Source organism: Lithobates pipiens, unplaced genomic scaffold (assembly GCF_037356315.1).
Source record: "Lithobates pipiens isolate NorthernLeopardFrog02 unplaced genomic scaffold, aLitPip1_a1.2 Scaffold_16, whole genome shotgun sequence".
Taxonomy (NCBI): Eukaryota; Metazoa; Chordata; class Amphibia; order Anura; family Ranidae; genus Lithobates; species Lithobates pipiens.
Genome location: NW_027507748.1, coordinates 618341975 through 618359222, shown reverse-complemented (window position 1 = coordinate 618359222; position 17248 = coordinate 618341975). Strand labels below are relative to the sequence as shown.

Below are 17248 nucleotides of genomic sequence, written 5' to 3'. Positions count from 1 at the left end.
CATTAACATTTCACTGACACTCCCAGCAGTTCGCATAGGGCAGTGTGAACTGCCGCCGGGAGGCATGCGATGCGGGAACCCGCCGCGCATTCGTGGCGTTCCCGCATCGCTCCAGTGTGAACCCAGCCTAATAAGCGATCGTTTTTCTGATCGCTGTATTAGTGTCACAGGTGACGCTAGTTAGGCAGGTAGGTATTTAGGTTCGCCGCAGCTTTTTATAGCGCCAGGGACCCCCATATACTACCGCATAAAGCCCCCTGATTGCCCCCTAGTTAACCCTTTCACCAGTGATCACCATATAACTGTTACAGGTGACGCTGGTTGGTTAGTTATTTTTTTATAGTTTCAGGGCACCCGCCATTTATTACCTAGTCTCACTAGTGTACCCCTAAATTTAGGGGTGTCTACTTTCTAAAATGGGGTCATTTGGGGGGGGGGGTTTGTGCCATCTTGGCATTTTATGGCCTTCAAAACTGTAACGCCCTTAGAAAGCCTGAAGGCGGTGCTTGGTTTTTGGGGCCCCGTACGCGGCTAGGCTCCCAAAAAGTCCCACATATGTGGTATCCCCGTACTCAGGAGAAGCAGCAGAATTTATTTTGGGGTGTCATTTCACATATGCCCATGGCATGCGTGAGCAATATATCATTTAGTGACAACTTTGTGAAAAAAAAAAAAAGTTTGTAATTTTCCCGCAACTTGTGGCAAAATATAAAATATTCCATGGACTCAACATGCCTCTCAGCAAATAGCTTGGGGTGTCTACTTTCTAAAATGGGGTCATTTGTGGGGGTTTTGTGCCATCTTGGCATTTTATGGCCTTCAAAACTGTAATAGGTAGTGAGAAGTGAACTCAAAAAATTACGCCCTTAGAAAGCCTGAAGGCGGTGCTTGGTTTTCGGGGCCCCGTACGCGGCTAGGCTCCCAAAAAGTCCCACATATGTGGTATCCCCGTACTCAGGAGAAGCAGCAGAATTTATTTTGGGGTGTCATTTCACATATGCCCATGGCATGCATGAGCAATATATCATTTAGTGACAACTTTGTGAAAAAAAAAAAAAAAAAAAAAAAGTTTGTAATTTTCCCGCAACTTGTGGCAAAATATAAAATATTCCATGGACTCAACATGCCTCTCAGCAAATAGCTTGGGGTGTCTACTTTCTAAAATGGGGTCATTTGTGGGGGTTTTGTGCCATCTTGGCATTTTATGGCCTTCAAAACTGTAATAGGTAGTGAGGCGTGAAATCAAAAATTGACGCCCTTAGAAAGCCTGAAGGCGGTGCTTGGTTTTCGGGGCCCTGTACGCGGCTAGGCTCCCAAAAAGTCCCACATATGTGGTATCCCCGTACTCAGGAGAAGCAGCAGAATTTATTTTGGGGTGTCATTTCACATACGCCCATAGCATGTGTGAGCAATATATCATTTAGTGACAACTTTGTGTAAAAAAAAAAAAAAAATTTTTTTTTTGTCATTATTCAATCGCTTGAGGCAAAAAAATAAAATATTCAATGGGCTCAACATGCCTCTTATCAATTTCCTTAGGGGGTCTACTTTCCAAAATGGGGTCATTTGGGGGGGTTTTGTACTGCCCTGTCATTTTAGCACCTCAAGAAATGAGATAGGCAGTCGTAAACTAAAAGCTGCGTAAATTCCAGAAAACGTACCTTAGTTTGTAGATGTGACAACTTTTGCGCAAACCAATAAATATACAATTATTGACTTTTTTTTTACCAAAGACATGTGGCTGAATACATTTTGTCCTAAATGTATGACTAAAATTGAGTTTATTGGATTTTTCTAATAACAAAAAGTAGAAAATATCATTTTTTTTCAAAATTTGCGGTCTTTTTACGTTTATATCGCAAAAAATAAAAATCGCAGAGGCAATCAAATACCATCAAAAGAAAGCTCTATTTGTGGGAAGAAAAGGACGCAAATTTTGTTTGGGTACAACATTGCATGACCGCGCAATTACCAGTTAAAGCAGCGCAGTGCCAAAGTGTAAAAAGACCTCTGGTCATTTACCAGCAAAATGGTCCGGTCTGAAAGTGGTTAAGGGCACAAGTGTGCTCATGATTATGTTCTTGGTACTGCGTGCTAGAAACGGGGGCATGCTGGTAGTAAGATGGGTTATCCTGGGCTGGCCTTCAATTTATTTGTTTGCCAATGTCCAATCCTCCTATAGGCGGCAGAGTAAGAGTGTCCCTCAATGGACTCCAAGAAAATAATTCGATGGTGAATGGGAAAATACTATTTTTTTTTTTTGTCAGAAGAAACATATAAAGCCTATTCTAGAAAAAAACTGTACCTGCAAAACATATTATATTAAATATAAAGGACACAGGGTTATATTCAGCATTCCTTCAGGTAATTGGACACTGGTGAAGAACTTTGCCAGGACTGCCCTAGGTGCACTCTCCTGTAACCTCACCCACTCCATGAAACTCCGTTTTTGTTTTGTTTTTTGCTAGTGTCCATAGGTGATAGACCTCTTCTGCTTTTGGAAATGTTTCTCTCTTTAACCAATTAAGCCCCAGACCATTTGGCTGCCCAAAGACCAGATCACTTTTTGCAATTCGATACTGTGTCGCTTTAACTGACAATTGCATGTGATGTGGCTCCCAAACATCCTTTTTCCCCCACAAATAGAGCTTTCTTTTGGTGATATTTGATGACGTCTGCGGTTTTTATTTTTTGCGCTATAAACAAAAAAATTGCGACAATTTTGAAAAAAACACATGAAAAAACCCTCACCTTACTCAAGAACATTTTTATCTGCTTTAATCTCTACATCAAGATAGCTTCTGGCTAAAAACAAACTTTTGTCCCTCACCTGAACTGGTATCCCTAGAGCAGTAGGCAACCCATGGCACGGGTGCAGCAAGCTTCACGCAAAGCCCCTTTTGTCAGCACTCCACTCTCTCCTCATCAGCAGAGCAGCGCAGGGAAGTGTCAGACACTAATGCATTCCAATCCGTTCTCTAACTTTGCTGTAGCTGCGATCGTCAGCTTCTGTGATGGGAAAGAGATTGGGTGCAGTTCTGCTGGGGGGGGTGGTCCCTGTTTCCAGGAGGAGGAGGACTGTCTTGGCCAGTACTAAAGCCAATCACAGTCCTGCTAGCCCCGTCCACCATCTGGAGGAAGATGACCCACTTGGTTGCCACTACCAATCTCAGAAAGAAGGGAATTCACTGTGATTGAGAAAACCACAATCAGGTGACAGCTTGTGGAATAAATGTTGAGCTTCTGGGAGCTTTGTTGAAATTATTTCTGAACTTTTGCGTCACTTACTACTGAACCCCTGCACTCTGTGTCCCTTTAAGCCACAATCAGTATTCAGCTCAATGAAAATCACACCAACTACTTCAGCTGCGGGGGCCCAACTTATGATCTTGCACACATGCCCACTGCTTTCAGAAAATACCCAGAGGTGAGACAGATGTGCAGTTAAGTTCAGTGTTAGGACAGATGAGAAGGTGATTCAGTAGTGAGACAGAAGAGCATGGGGATAATGCGGTGAAGCAAATGTGCAGGGAGGTACAGTGGTGGGGCAGATGAGAAGAGGGGTACATTGATGGTGCAGATGAGCAGGAGGGTTACAGTGGTGGGACAGAAGGGCAAGGGGATACAGTGATGGGGCAGATGTGCAGGAGGTTCAGTGGTGGGAGGGATGAGAAGGGGGTTCAGTGGTGGGACAGAAAAGCAGTGGGGTTCAGTAATGGGGCACATGAGCAGGGGGTTACAGTGGTGGGACAGATGAGAAGGGTGTTACAGTGGTGGCAAAGATGAGCAGGGGGCTAACGTGTTGGGCCAGATGAGAAGGGCGTTACAGTGGTGGCAAAGAGGAGCAGGGGGGTTCAGGGTTTGGGCAGAGGTGAAAGTTCATACATTGGTGGAACAGATGAGCAGGGGGTTAAAGCGGTGGGGCAGAGGAGCAGGGGGTACAGAGGTGGGGCAGATGTGCAGAGGAGAAAAGAGGTACATCGGTGAAACACATGAACAGGGGGTTACAGTGGTGGGGCAGAAGAGCAGGGGGAACAGAGATGGGACAGATGTGCAGGAGGTACAGTGGTGGGGCAGATGAGAAAGGGGGTTACAGTGGTGGGGCAGATGAGAAGATGGTTCAGTGGTGGAGCAAATGTGCATGGAGGTACAGTGGTGGGGCAAATGAGAAAGCTGGTTACAGTGGAGGGGCAGATGAGAAGATGGCTCAGTGGTGGAGCAAATGTGCATGGAAGTACAGTGGTGGGGCAGATGAGCAAGGGGGAACATTGGTGGGGCAGGTGTATAGAGGGTTACAGTGGTGGGACAGATGAGCAGGGTACTACAGTGGCGGGGAAGATGTGCAGGGTAGTACAGTGGTGGGGCAGATGAGAAAGGGGTACGTTGGTGGGGCAGATGAGAAAGGGGTACGTTGGTGGGGCAGATGAGAAAGGGTACGTTGGTGGGGCAGATGAGAAAGGGGTACGTTGGTGGGGCAGATTAGCAGGGTGGTAAAGTGGTGGAGCAGATGAGCAGGGGGGTTACAGTGGTGGGGCAGATGAGCAGGGTGGTACAGTGGTGGAGCAGATGAGCATGGGGGGTTACAGCGGGGGAGCAGATGATCAGGGGGGTACAGTGTTGGGGCAGATGAGCAAGGGGGTACAGTGTTAGGGCAGATGCGCAGGGGGGTTACAGTGTTAGGGCAGATGAGCAGGGGGTTTACAGCGGTGGAGCAGATGAGCAGGGGGGTTACAGTGGTGGAGCAGATGACCAGGGGGTTACAGTGGTAGAGCAAATGAGCAGGGGGGTTACAGTGGTGGCACAGATGTACAGTGGTGGGGCAGATGAACAGGGGGTTACAGTGGTGGGGCAGATGAGCAGGGGGGGTTACAGTGGTGGAGCAGATGAGCAGGGGGGGTTACAGTGTTGGAGCAGGTGGGTTACAGTGGTGGAGCAGGGGGCTTACAGTGGTAGAGCAGATGAGCAAGGGGTACGTTGGTGGGGCAGATGAGAAAGGGGTACGTTGGTGGGGCAGATGAGAAAGGGTACGTTGGTGGGGCAGATGAGAAAGGGGTACGTTGGTGGGGCAGATTAGCAGGGTGGTAAAGTGGTGGAGCAGATGAGCAGGGGGGTTACAGTGGTGGGGCAGATGAGCAGGGTGGTACAGTGGTGGAGCAGATGAGCATGGGGGGTTACAGCGGGGGAGCAGATGATCAGGGGGGTACAGTGTTGGGGCAGATGAGCAAGGGGTTACAGTGTTAGGGCAGATGCGCAGGGGGGTTACAGTGTTAGGGCAGATGAGCAGGGGGTTTACAGCGGTGGAGCAGATGAGCAGGGGGGTTACAGTGGTGGAGCAGATGACCAGGGGGTTACAGTGGTAGAGCAAATGAGCAGGGGGGTTACAGTGGTGGCACAGATGTACAGTGGTGGGGCAGATGAACAGGGGGTTACAGTGGTGGGGCAGATGAGCAGGGGGGGTTACAGTGGTGGAGCAGATGAGCAGGGGGGGTTACAGTGTTGGAGCAGGTGGGTTACAGTGGTGGAGCAGGGGGCTTACAGTGGTAGAGCAGATGAGCAAGGGGGTTACAGTGGTAGAGCAGATGAGTAGGGGGGTTACAGTGGTAGAGCAGATGAGCAGGGGGGTTACAGTGGTGGGGCAGATGAGCAAGGGGGGTTACAGTGGTGGGGCAGATGAGCAAGGGGGGTTACAGTGGTGGGGCAGATGAGCAGGGGGGTTGCAGTGGTGGGGCAGATGAGCAGGGGGGTTGCAGTGGTGGGGCAGATGAGCAGGGGGGTTACAGTGGTGGGACAGAAGAGCGGGGGTGTACAGTGGTGGGACAGATGTGGAGGGTAGTACAGTGGTGGGGCAGATGAGAAAAGGGTACGTTGGTGGGGCAGATTGTCAGGGTGATACAGTAGTGGAGCAGATGAGCAGGGGGTTTACAGTGGGGGAACAGATGATCAGGGGGGTACAGTGGTGGGGCAGATGAGCAGGGGGGGTACAGTTTTAGGGCAGATGAGCAGGGGGGGTTACAGTGTTAGGGCAGATGAGCAGGGGGGGTTACAGTGGTCAGAAAAAAAGAAAGAAAATAGACTTTTCCCCTGCTGTTGTGTCTCGCTTTTAACTTGCGTACCAACACCAGGAAAAAAGAAAAGTAGCTACCTTAGGTTTCGGTGAACACATAGGACATTTGATTAATATCAAAAATATTTTTATTTCTTTCTATACATAAAACAATAAACCTTGATTGAATTGCATCAATCGATCCTAGATGTTTACACAACATTAACCAAAGATGACAAAAGAAAATCATCCTTATCTGCACAGTTCATACATCCTGACTTTCAACAAACAAAACCAGACATACTCATACATACGACAATAAAACAGATAGAGGCGCCTCCTATGGCCATACATGTGGTGATATACCGAGTATGATCAAATTGTACCAATATTACGCTTCTATTAGGAAGCATGAGATAAAAATCTCTTGGAAATCTGCACATGTATGGCCATCAAAGTAGCAGTAATTGGAAATGGGGATAATTATGACCAGACAACGGTCCTAATCTCTCATTAGTACCTCCATTAAACCTACATAGCAATTCTCTTTGGTTGAAACAGTGGTGGCGCAGATGAGCAGAGGGTACAGTGGTGGCGCAGATGTACAGTGGTTGGGCAGATGAACAGGGGGTTACAGTGGTGGAGCAGATGAGGAGGGGGGGTTACAGTGGTAGAGAAAATGAGGAGGGGGGGTTACAGTGGTGGGGCAGATGAACAGGGGGGTTACAGTGGTGGGGCAGATGAGCAGGGGGTACAGTAGTGGTCCAGATGAGCAGGGGGGTACAGTGGTGGAGCAGATGAGCAGGGGGGTTACAGTGGTGGGGCAGATGAGCAGGGGGTTACAGTGGTGGGGCAGATGAGCAGGAGGGTACAGTGTTGGGCCAGATGTGCAGGGTAGTACAGTGTTGGGGCAGATGAGCAGGGGGTTACAGTGGTGGGGCAGATGAGCAAGGTATTACAGTGGTGGGGCAGATGAGCAGGGGGTTACAGTGGTGGGGCAGATGAGCAAGGTGATACAGTGGTGGGGCAGATGAGCAAGGGATTACAGTGGTGGGGCAGATGAGCAAAGGGGTACAGTGGTGGGGCAGATGAGCAAAGGGGTACAGTGGTGGGGCAGATGAGCAAGGGAGTTACAGTGGTGGGGCAGTGATCTGAGGTGTGGAGTTGCAGAATATTAATTTCTCACTATTAAAGTAGTTTACAGCATTTACTTTATAAAAAATCCTTTTCGTAAATTGAGAGTGTGAAGTTGACATTTTTTCGTTATAAAATCGGCACACTCAATTTCTTTGAAAACATTTTTTGGCACACTGTGCTCAAAAGGTTGCCTACCCCTGCCCTAGAGTATATGTTCTGTACAATAGGCAGCCTAATGCACATGTTAGATCCTTTTGTCGGAAATTCCGACCGTGTGTAGGCTCCATCGGACATTTTCAGTTGGAATTCCTGACAAACAAAATTTGAGATCTGGATCTCAAATTTTCCGACAACAAAATCGGTTGTCGGAACTTCCGATCGTGTCTACACAATTCCGACGCACAAAGATCCACGCATGCTTGGAATCAAGCTGAAGAGCCGCACTGGCTATTGAACTTCATTTTTCTTGGCTCTTCGTACATTTTGTAGGTCACCGCATTCTTGGTGATTGGAATTTCCGACAAGATTTGTGTGACCGTGTGTATGCAAGACAAGTTCGAGCCAACATCCGTAAAAAAAAAAACATGTATTTTGTTGTCGGAATGTGCGATCGTGTGTACACGGCATAAGTGTCATTCACTACTGCTGTATCACAGGTGTAATATGACAGTGGTCCACTGTGCATATAGGTCTTTATTTGAAGTTAATGCTTTTGTTTTATCATTGAATATTGTAGCTAAAGTTAATTTATTTTGATAGGCTAATATTTTGGAGAAATTGTGCCTAGTCTTTTTAGATTATCATAAATTGGAAATGGAATATTGTAAAGTTCTGGTTTTATTGTAGGAAAATGTAAAATATCTCTCCCACATTCTAACCAACAGACAAAGAAACAAAATTATCTTTTCCTTACAGCTTCTGGAAGAGCTGAACTGCTTAAGATAAACTTACGAGAAGTTGAGTTGGATTCTGGAATAGACTTGGATGTCATTGCTGAGAGAATTGAGGGGTATTCTGGTGCTGATATAACTAATGTTTGCAGGTATGATATTTTTTTTTAAATTCTTAGTTACAGAAAGCAGAGACAGTGTGAAATGTTAAAACATTGAATGACTGCATGTGAGGTAAAGAATGTTTAGGAGATGTTGTTTGGATAGTGAGTAGAATCTGTAGAACTGTTAAGAGTGGGGCTTATCCAAGATGACCGACAGACCCAACCCTTAGCTACTACTCCACCGTCCCTTTCAGCACAAGGAATGACCTCAACGCCTTCGTGAGCTGCCCACAAGGTTGTGGACATGACTAGGGGCAAACAATCAGCACTTCTATAGCACGCTCAGTTATCTGGCTCAACTCTTCACTAGACATGGCCATGGCCTTCACTTCTAACATGACAATGCAGATGGAGCAGGAGGTAACTCAGCCTGACTTAAAAACTATTATGCTTGTCATTACAACCTGCCAGTTGACCATAACATGAGCGTTAAATCTATAGTTGAGTAACCAATGGTAGGTGATGAGATTTGTTAAGAAAAAGAGTTTAGGGGGTAAAGACAAATTTTGGAGACTGAAAAGTTATGAAAGGGGCAACATGTGGGAGCTGCACGGAAGTTGAAGGGGATGGAGTGTGTGGAGGTGGAGGGGATGCAAGCATAGAGCTAGTCTTTAAAGTACATTTAAAATCACATATATAGCTAAGACTACCCAGTCTATAGGGTGACAACAGTGCTGTTCAATTTGATTGCAAAATAGAGCAATGTTACGCTGTTAAAGGAAGTGAAAAAATAAGTATCTACTGACAGGTTAACGGGTAATAAAAATATTTTATGATGTTCTTTAATATGCGTTCATCTTGGTGTCATAATATGCCTTTATGACCACATTATAAATCATATGCTAAAAAACATTACATTCTGTTTAACCATTCTAAAAAATGGTGGATGGCCAAGAGCTAGACACAAGCTGATTGAATGTGCACAATGTTAATGTGAATATGCGCAATGTTAATGTGTAATTTTCCTTCATTGTAATGCCCAATTCATTTGACTATTTAACGCTAAAGGTGAAACCTCACTGGATGAAACCGTAATCTTTTGTTAATAATTTAGTAGTCCATTAGCTGTCAAAACTGCCTGTACAATTAATCATCTGTTTTTAGTTCCTTCGAAGTGTAATTACAAATTGGAATATCTCGGCAGTATTTTTGCAGTTTTATTTAATTATCTTTTGCATGGCTGTTTCTCTGTAAAGATACATTTTTACACACACATTAAACCATAAGTGCACTTTCAAACATAGTACGCTTATCTTTTTTTATCTTCACACCCTACCCTCAAAGGGCTAAATGGTCCAGCCTTTTTCTTGTTCAATATCTCTACATGTTTGATTAAAAAGTACAGGCAATAAGACAGTGGTGTTACAATTTTTTAGTACAGCAATACAGTTACACAAAATGTGTATGGCATAGAACATACAAAGATAGCTGGTATGGAAAAACATTGTAAAGTGGCTATGCTTTAGTTTTTACAAGGGGTGTATGATATGTAGGTATCAAGATGTCATAACTAAATGGATAGAAAAAAGCAAGAATGACGAAGAGAGGAGGTAGGGATAGCTGGGAGAAGGGGAGACAACTGGGCAGTTGATTTATAAGTAGAGATAGTGTCAGAAGACAAAAGTCAAAATTCCTTGGGAGGAATATAGTGCCTGAGGTTCCCAGTTTTTTTCATATAGAGTCATTCAGCCTGTTATTTTGGCCATCTGTTTTTTGAAGACCATGGTCTGAGACGGTCACACTTTTACTTCCGAAAAGGAAGCAGACGCTGCGGTATGTAGGGGCAGAGGATACTACTGAAGTGGGGATGATGTGAACGGAAGCAAAGGACACTGCTTTGGGTGGGAGTGGGGTCACAGGGGGTTTGAAAAAATTCAAACTGAGTCACCCCCCCCCCCCCCTTACCCAAGTAACTTTTATTTCCTCCATGTTGTCCAGGTAGATCTCAACCTCTGAAAGGTTGCTTATCCCTGATTTAGAGAAATGTATGTATGACCCTTAGATGATACCAAAATCAGTAGCAAATAGGTTAGGTAAAGATGTCATCAGGTTTGTGATAAAATGTGTGATATCACAAAAAGGTTAAGTTTGTGGTGGAAGCCAGCTATGGCAATACCCATGTTATTAGGATTCTATCTGATAAGTTGTGCCAGTGGTTTGATGGACCACGTAAGTGGCCTACTCCCTTTTTTTTATACATCTTTCGCTGTTCATTGTTGCACAGTGAATTACAATGGACTATAGAAGTCTACATGGACCTACGGTGTAGACACAGCCAATCCACAGCAGCTCTGTGAGAAGGATATAAACAAACACTGGAGGTCCAACCCTATTCAAATTTGCTAGGTGCAAACAATAAAAACCCCAATTATTAGCAAAACAAAAAAAATAGACCTTAACTTAGATCCAGGCTTTCGCCCTGTTTCCTTAGGTGAGGGTGTTGCCACTCCTCCTAGAGAACTCAAGGATCCAAAACCACAAGAATGTACACCTGCACAGGACAGTCTTCTTACAATGGTCACCTCCTTCAGATGCTTTTTTTTATTCATTTTTAACTGGGCCCATTCCAGGTGCATCAAAGCAAAAGGTGTGCAAAGTCTTTCGGTTTGTTTTATTTAGAAAACCACAGCTTGAGTAGAACCCTTGCTTTCCATGTTGAGACAGTCTTTTCTGATGAGGCAGTATCTGCTGTGTAAAGAAATCAACACTTTTATTGTTTTGATGAAATGTATTTAGCGGATCTAAAATGCTTAACGCTGAACTGCACTCACCTGCTTGCACACTACTCTATTTTCTGGAGCTGCCATCGTCTATACCACTTTTCCAAGTCCCACGTTGCTGATGTCCTTTCCTTCAGTGGCCACGTCTGATGCTTTCCCAGAATCCGACAGATGCCAGAAATTATCCAGGGTGTACACTGCACTGTACATGCTCCACAGGCAGTGTACACCATTTAAAAAATTGTTATGGGGGGGTTGCTTTCAGCAGAAGAGATATGCAAAGTCTGTTCTGAAAAAAAAAAAAGGGGGCATGTCCTGGATGCTGCTGAAGATGGCTGCTCGGCTGTGAAGCTCCGCTGACACTTAGATCTCCAAATCAGCTCACAACATCAGTCATCCGCAACTGCCCCACAGGGAGGCCACCCCTCAAACACACAATTAGGCTACGTCAGGCAAAAAAATCAAAGCACCAGAAGCGCCCCACCTCACAGACTTCTACATACTGTCGGTGGGCAGATGAGCACAAGATGATACCGAGGAGAATCTCCTCCTTCGCCTCCCCAACAGTCAGAAGAGGTGCTGGAAAATCTCTGACATGAAGGAATCCTCTCACCATGCCTCACCAGTAGATCAGGGTAATAGAGCTGCACATTCCCTTGCACATTCCCCTCACAAGCTCCCCTCTGCAAAAAAAGCACCATTCGGCTGACACCTCAGGCACACAAGCAGAGCTGCAGGCAGAACACACAGCGTCTCTAGCAGCTTTCCCTGCCTCTAAGAATACTCCGAAGGCCATGCTCCTATCCCTCTAAATAGGTTTGCAAAATGAGCTGCGCTCCTCTCACCTCACTAACAGAATTGATGATATTGATGACCGCACTAAATATCTGGAAAACCAGATAACTGAAGTGGTCAAAGCACATGATGAGATGGTTGATGCGCATGAAGAACATGCTGAGCAGATCCGTAAACCCCTAATAAAAATGGCAGACCTTGAAGACCGCTCATGACCAAATAAGATAAGGGGTTCCCTGAAGCAGTTAAGCCAAATTACCTGATCCCATATCTGCAACTTTTTCTGAAGTGAATTCCGGACCTGACCCCCAGAGATTTCCTCATGGATAGGGCACACAGGATGCCAAAACTTGCCCACCTTCCAGACACAGTCCATAGAGACGACCTGACAAGGATACATTTTTACCACATCAAGGAGCGGCTTCTCCATGTGGCTAGAACAGCTCACAACCTCCCTCGTCCATTAGGCTGGAGTACTTCTATACCAAGACCTGGCTGCAACCTCTCAGCACAGAAAATAATTTGCGACCATCACAGCAACTCTGAGAGACTGCAATATCATCCACCACTGGGGCTTCCCCACAAAGCTCCTAGTCACCTACCAAAGCCAACAAATCATCATAAACACCCCAAAAGATGGATACAAGAAGCTGCAGAATTGGGTCTCTCCCTACCTCTTCCGTCCAATCCGCCACGCAGCAATGTAAATCAGAAATCCTAACTGTCAACAACTCTACTAGAACAATAATGAAAGAAACCCCGGTTAGTTCTGTTTGCCACCTTATGCACTAACTTAGTAAATAGGCTGGATCATATTATCCATGTTACACAAGAGCCCTGAGTATTGGGAAATTTGTGAATATTCTTTTTCTTTCTTAGAAGTTCATACTGGACTTACAGTCATGATTAATTCACACACACCCCCAGCACGAAGTGTGCTATGCATACGGCTTTGTATAAGGATAATTGTTACCACTATATTCAATGCAATTTGTTCTGTATATCTTTGCTCTTCTTTTTCATATACTACTGTTCTGTTTTTATTATTGTAAAGAGCACAAGTACAGGTATCATCTCCCCCTCCCTACCTACTTATATCTAGAAGTGCCTTAAGACTGTTGTAGTGATTCTTCTTCGCATCTGCACTTCATCACCAACAGCACACAAACATGTCAATACGTATCATTACCATTGACGCAAAATGCCTCAACTCCCCTTTTAAACAATCCAGACTGTGGCAAGAAGCCTTATCCCAGAGAACGTACATTTTGTACGTGCAAGAGACATCTTTTAGGCACGGTAAAGCTCCCCATGTCTTCATCGGTCATACCCGCTCACTTTCCATGCACACACAAAAAAGGGCAGGGAATACTATACTCCTACTGTAGGTGAGCCGCTGGAAGACCCCATCACAATAGATGAACTTCAAAAGGGCTATAGGGGCCACTAAACCGAGGAAAGTGCCAGGATTAGATGGCTTCACCATAAAGTACTACAATACACTACTCCCCTCTCTAGTTTATTTTATAGTCAAACTGTAAAACGCATTGGGATCAGGAACGTCTCTCCTGAGGGAAACCCTACAGGCCCACATCTCAGTAATCCCGAAATAAAGCAAAGATCCTACCTCTTGTGGGAGCTATAGGCCAATATCCCTACTAAATATCGACCTCAAATTATTTACAAACATTTTAGCGACCAGATTACAGCAACATCTACCACATCTAGTCCACTTAGACCAGGTAGACATTGTACCAACACCAACCACAATCAGTGTATCTTTCTAGGAATGGATGCCGAAACGTTTTTGACCGGGTTAATTGGCCTTTCATGTTCTCGGTCTTAAGATATGTGGGATTTGGCCACACTATGCTTAACTGTATTTATTCAATCTACTAAAACCCTACATCTCAGGTCAGAGCAAATGGTGTTTTATTCGAACCCTTTACGATAACCAATAGGATGAGGCAGGGTTTCTCCTTGTCACCCCTTCTCTTTACGCTGTCATTAGAGCCTTTCTTTTGTAAAATATGACTACACCCAGATGTCACAGGTATTAACGTGGAAAACTCTCAACAGAAAGCGTTGGCATATGTAGACGACATGCTGTTTTCTCTTACGAATCCTGCAATCTCGCTGCTGAATCTCCGAATTTGTAATTGATGGTGCACTATCAAACCTGAAAATTTTTGCCAAGTCCAAAGCCATGGGGGTGGGTATACAGCAGCCTCTTCTATTACGTCTTCAAGCAAGCTTTAAACTAAAATGGATGAAATCTGCCTTGAAATATCTAGGTTCGCTCATCCCCTAAACTCTAACAACGATTCGACCTGAATTTTCACCCACTTCTGAAAAAAGTTTTGAATTTTTCTAAATACATGGCACACTGGACTGCATTTGTGGTTTGGCCACTGCAATATACTCAAAATGAGTATCCTTCCTAAGTTTACATACCTATTTCAGGCTCTGCCAATTTCTTCTAGCTACTTCAAACAGACACAATCATTGTTTGTGGACTTCATTTGGGCCCACAAACGTGCACGACTATATCGAAGACTACTTTCATTACCCAAATATGGTGGATCAGCAGTGCCAGACATACGAAAATACTGCTATGCAACACATTTGGGTAGACTCATTGACTAGTGTTGACACCAAACTCTGGCCCCAGTTGGAACAAGCCCAAAGTGAAGTGCCTCTTCACAGGGCTCCTTGGTGTTATCAGTCACTGCCCATAAATATGAAATGCCACCCCATTATTGGCCCCACTACATGAATTTGCTCACATCTTTTCACACAAGCCCCTCTCTCCTCTAAAAACTCAGCATTATTCCCCATATTAGGGAACCCATTGTTTACCCCGGGATATCAGGATGTCGCCTTCCAAAATCTGTCAGACTCTGGCCATTTTCAAGCATCTTACTTTCTAATCTTGGGGAACTGGCCATCGATACCTACCCTTACGAATTCCTCAGGTACGTTCCAGCTAGACATTTGGAGGGCTCTCAACTTAGTCATTTCCTAAAGTCCATACCGCCCTCTGGTAATTTTAGTCAACCACTCACTACTCTTGAAGAATACTGTTCAGACAACGCTTCCTGCCACATGTGCTCTCTACCACTTATAAATTATTGATTACACCCCCAGAAAGCCACCAGCCATCCTGTCTAAGTGGGAACAAGACCATAAGTTTAGTCCAGACCAACGACAACACGTCATTCAGTTCACATACAAATCTTTCATCTGCACTAGAATACAAGAGACTAATTTAAAAATTCTGGAGCAGTGGTATCGTTCACCATTACATTCTTTCTGTCCTTCAACCTCAGATCGCTGCTGGCGATGCCAGGAAGAGCGAGGAACACTCCTCCACCTCTTTTGGTCATGTCTCAAGCTCAATGTATTCTGGAAGGGGGTCCGTCAAACCATACAAAAATTCACGGAACGCCCGATCCCAGATGACCTTTCTTTCTTTCTTCTCCATGCCTCCACTTTTCCAGAAAAGATCTACAAAAAATCTGTTATATACCACCTTCTTGACGCTACCAAAATGTGTATCCCTCTTAACTGGAAATCTCCAAAGCCACGGCCATTGGCCGGTGGCTTAGGAGAGTGGAAGAAATAAACAAAATGGAAGATCTTATCCCTTAGGCACGGTGCCAACATGACCTCTATTCCAAAACTTGGACATTTATAGAATATGTTCGTCTTCTCTGAGGGACAAGATCTTCTTCTTCTTCTTCTTGCACCTTCTTGATCTACCTTGATACCGATCTGTCTGGCAGATACAGTATTTAGATGGCACCTTTGACAATACACCACAAAGAATGCACACACTTATCAATTAAGCCCACTGGAGGGCAAAGGCATCTGAGGGACCTCCCCTGCGGGTGGAGAGAAGAGCTTAATTCAGTTTTGGTCACAGTAAGTTGCCATCCTAAGTGCAATTGGCCACTATTTTTCTGTAGCGTATTGAAGCCTGACAAGCGGTTTCGTACAATCTGTTTTTCCACATTACATATTATGTTGGTTGATATCCATGATAGCAATAGATTCAGGGGCATTCCAGGATACCAGCTGCTGTAGGTATTGTGAAACTATCCAGCTTCAGCTGATTTAGCAACCGACTCTACGATATCTTATGAACACTACTATATCTCTCTTTGCAGTTTTTGTAGCATATTATATTTTTTATGTTGACTTGTTTTCCAGAGATGCCTCCATGATGGCCATGCGCAGGAGAATCCAAGGCTTAACTCCAGAACAGATCCGTGCTTTGTCGAAGGATGAACTACAGATGCCTGTGACAATGGCAGACTTCGATTTGGCTTTAAAGAAAATCTCAAAATCAGTTTCTGCTGCAGATCTAGAGAAATATGAGAAATGGATGGGCGAATTTGGTTCTGCTTAATGAATTTATACGTGTGTGTGTGTGTGATTGATTACACTGGTACTTTGTGTAGGTTTCATTTTTACTCCTTTTTTGATATTGGCCAATCACTCTTCGTGTTGTTTACTTGAAGACCCATACTATGTTTTCTCCATGGCGCAACCTCAGAAGATTTGTTTTAAAAAAAAATAGAAAATAACTTTATTGTTTATTAAAATGTGACTCATTTTATTCCTATCTCTGATAGCCTTTACTGAACTGAACTGTTGGGGGGGGGGGGGGGGGTCAATATATGATCCTGCAGTCCTGGAAAATGGCGCCCAATTAGGACTTCAACTCTCAGAAAGTGGGCGCGTACATACAAATGGAAAGTCGCGCTATTGCTGGCGAACATGCCTGTCAGTTTGGCATATGCGGCAATAGTGGAAGTCAATGAGGCTCCAACCTGCAAAATCCAAAGTTCTCACTGAAGGCTTGTATGCAAGTTCTTTGCCATAAAAAGTATATGGGGACTCGGGTCCTGCCCCATGGGATATGTATCAATGGAAAAAAAAATATTTAAATGCCCATTTTTTCACGAGCAGTGATTTTAGTAATGCTTAAAGTGAAACAATAAAAATGAAAATTTCCTTTACATATTGTGCCGGGGGTACCCTTAGTCTGCCTGTAAAGTAGCACATGTTTCCTGTGTTTATTACTGTACCACAGCAAAATGCCATTTCTAAAGGAAAAAATTTAAAATTGTTCTCGGCTGTAATGTATTGCCGGATCCCGGCAAAATAGATTAAAAATCAAAGAAAAAAATGGAGTGGGTTCCCTCCAGTCCACACCAGGCCCCTCGAGTCTGGTATGGATATTAAGGGGAACTCCACGAAAAAAAAATGGCGTGGGGGTACCCCCCCCCCCCCCCAAATTCATACCAGACCCTTATCTGAGCAAGCAGCCTTGGCAGGGCAGGGAAGGATGGGGGGACCCCCACATCAATTTTTTTGTAAATTTTGGCATGGGGTTCCCCTTAAAGTCCATACCAGATCCGAAGGGCCTGGTATGCACTGGGGGGCCTACGCCGTTTTTTTCCTTGATTTTTGAATAGCTGGATTTTTGGAATT

The 17248-nt window shown here is 44.6% G+C and overlaps 1 protein-coding gene across 2 annotated transcripts in view; it reads left to right on the top strand.

Moving 5' to 3' along the window:
- Positions 1-16370, top strand: part of KATNAL1 (katanin catalytic subunit A1 like 1) — a 179200-nt gene extending 162830 nt beyond the window's left edge. For both annotated transcript variants that reach the window (XM_077484086.1, XM_077484085.1), the window contains exons 10-11: positions 8096-8222; positions 15962-16370. In XM_077484086.1, the coding sequence (XP_077340212.1) occupies positions 8096-8222; positions 15962-16160 (326 nt within the window). In that variant the 3' untranslated portion in view covers positions 16161-16370. The remainder of the gene's footprint in view (positions 1-8095; positions 8223-15961) is intronic.
- Positions 16371-17248: the final 878 nt, after the last annotated feature.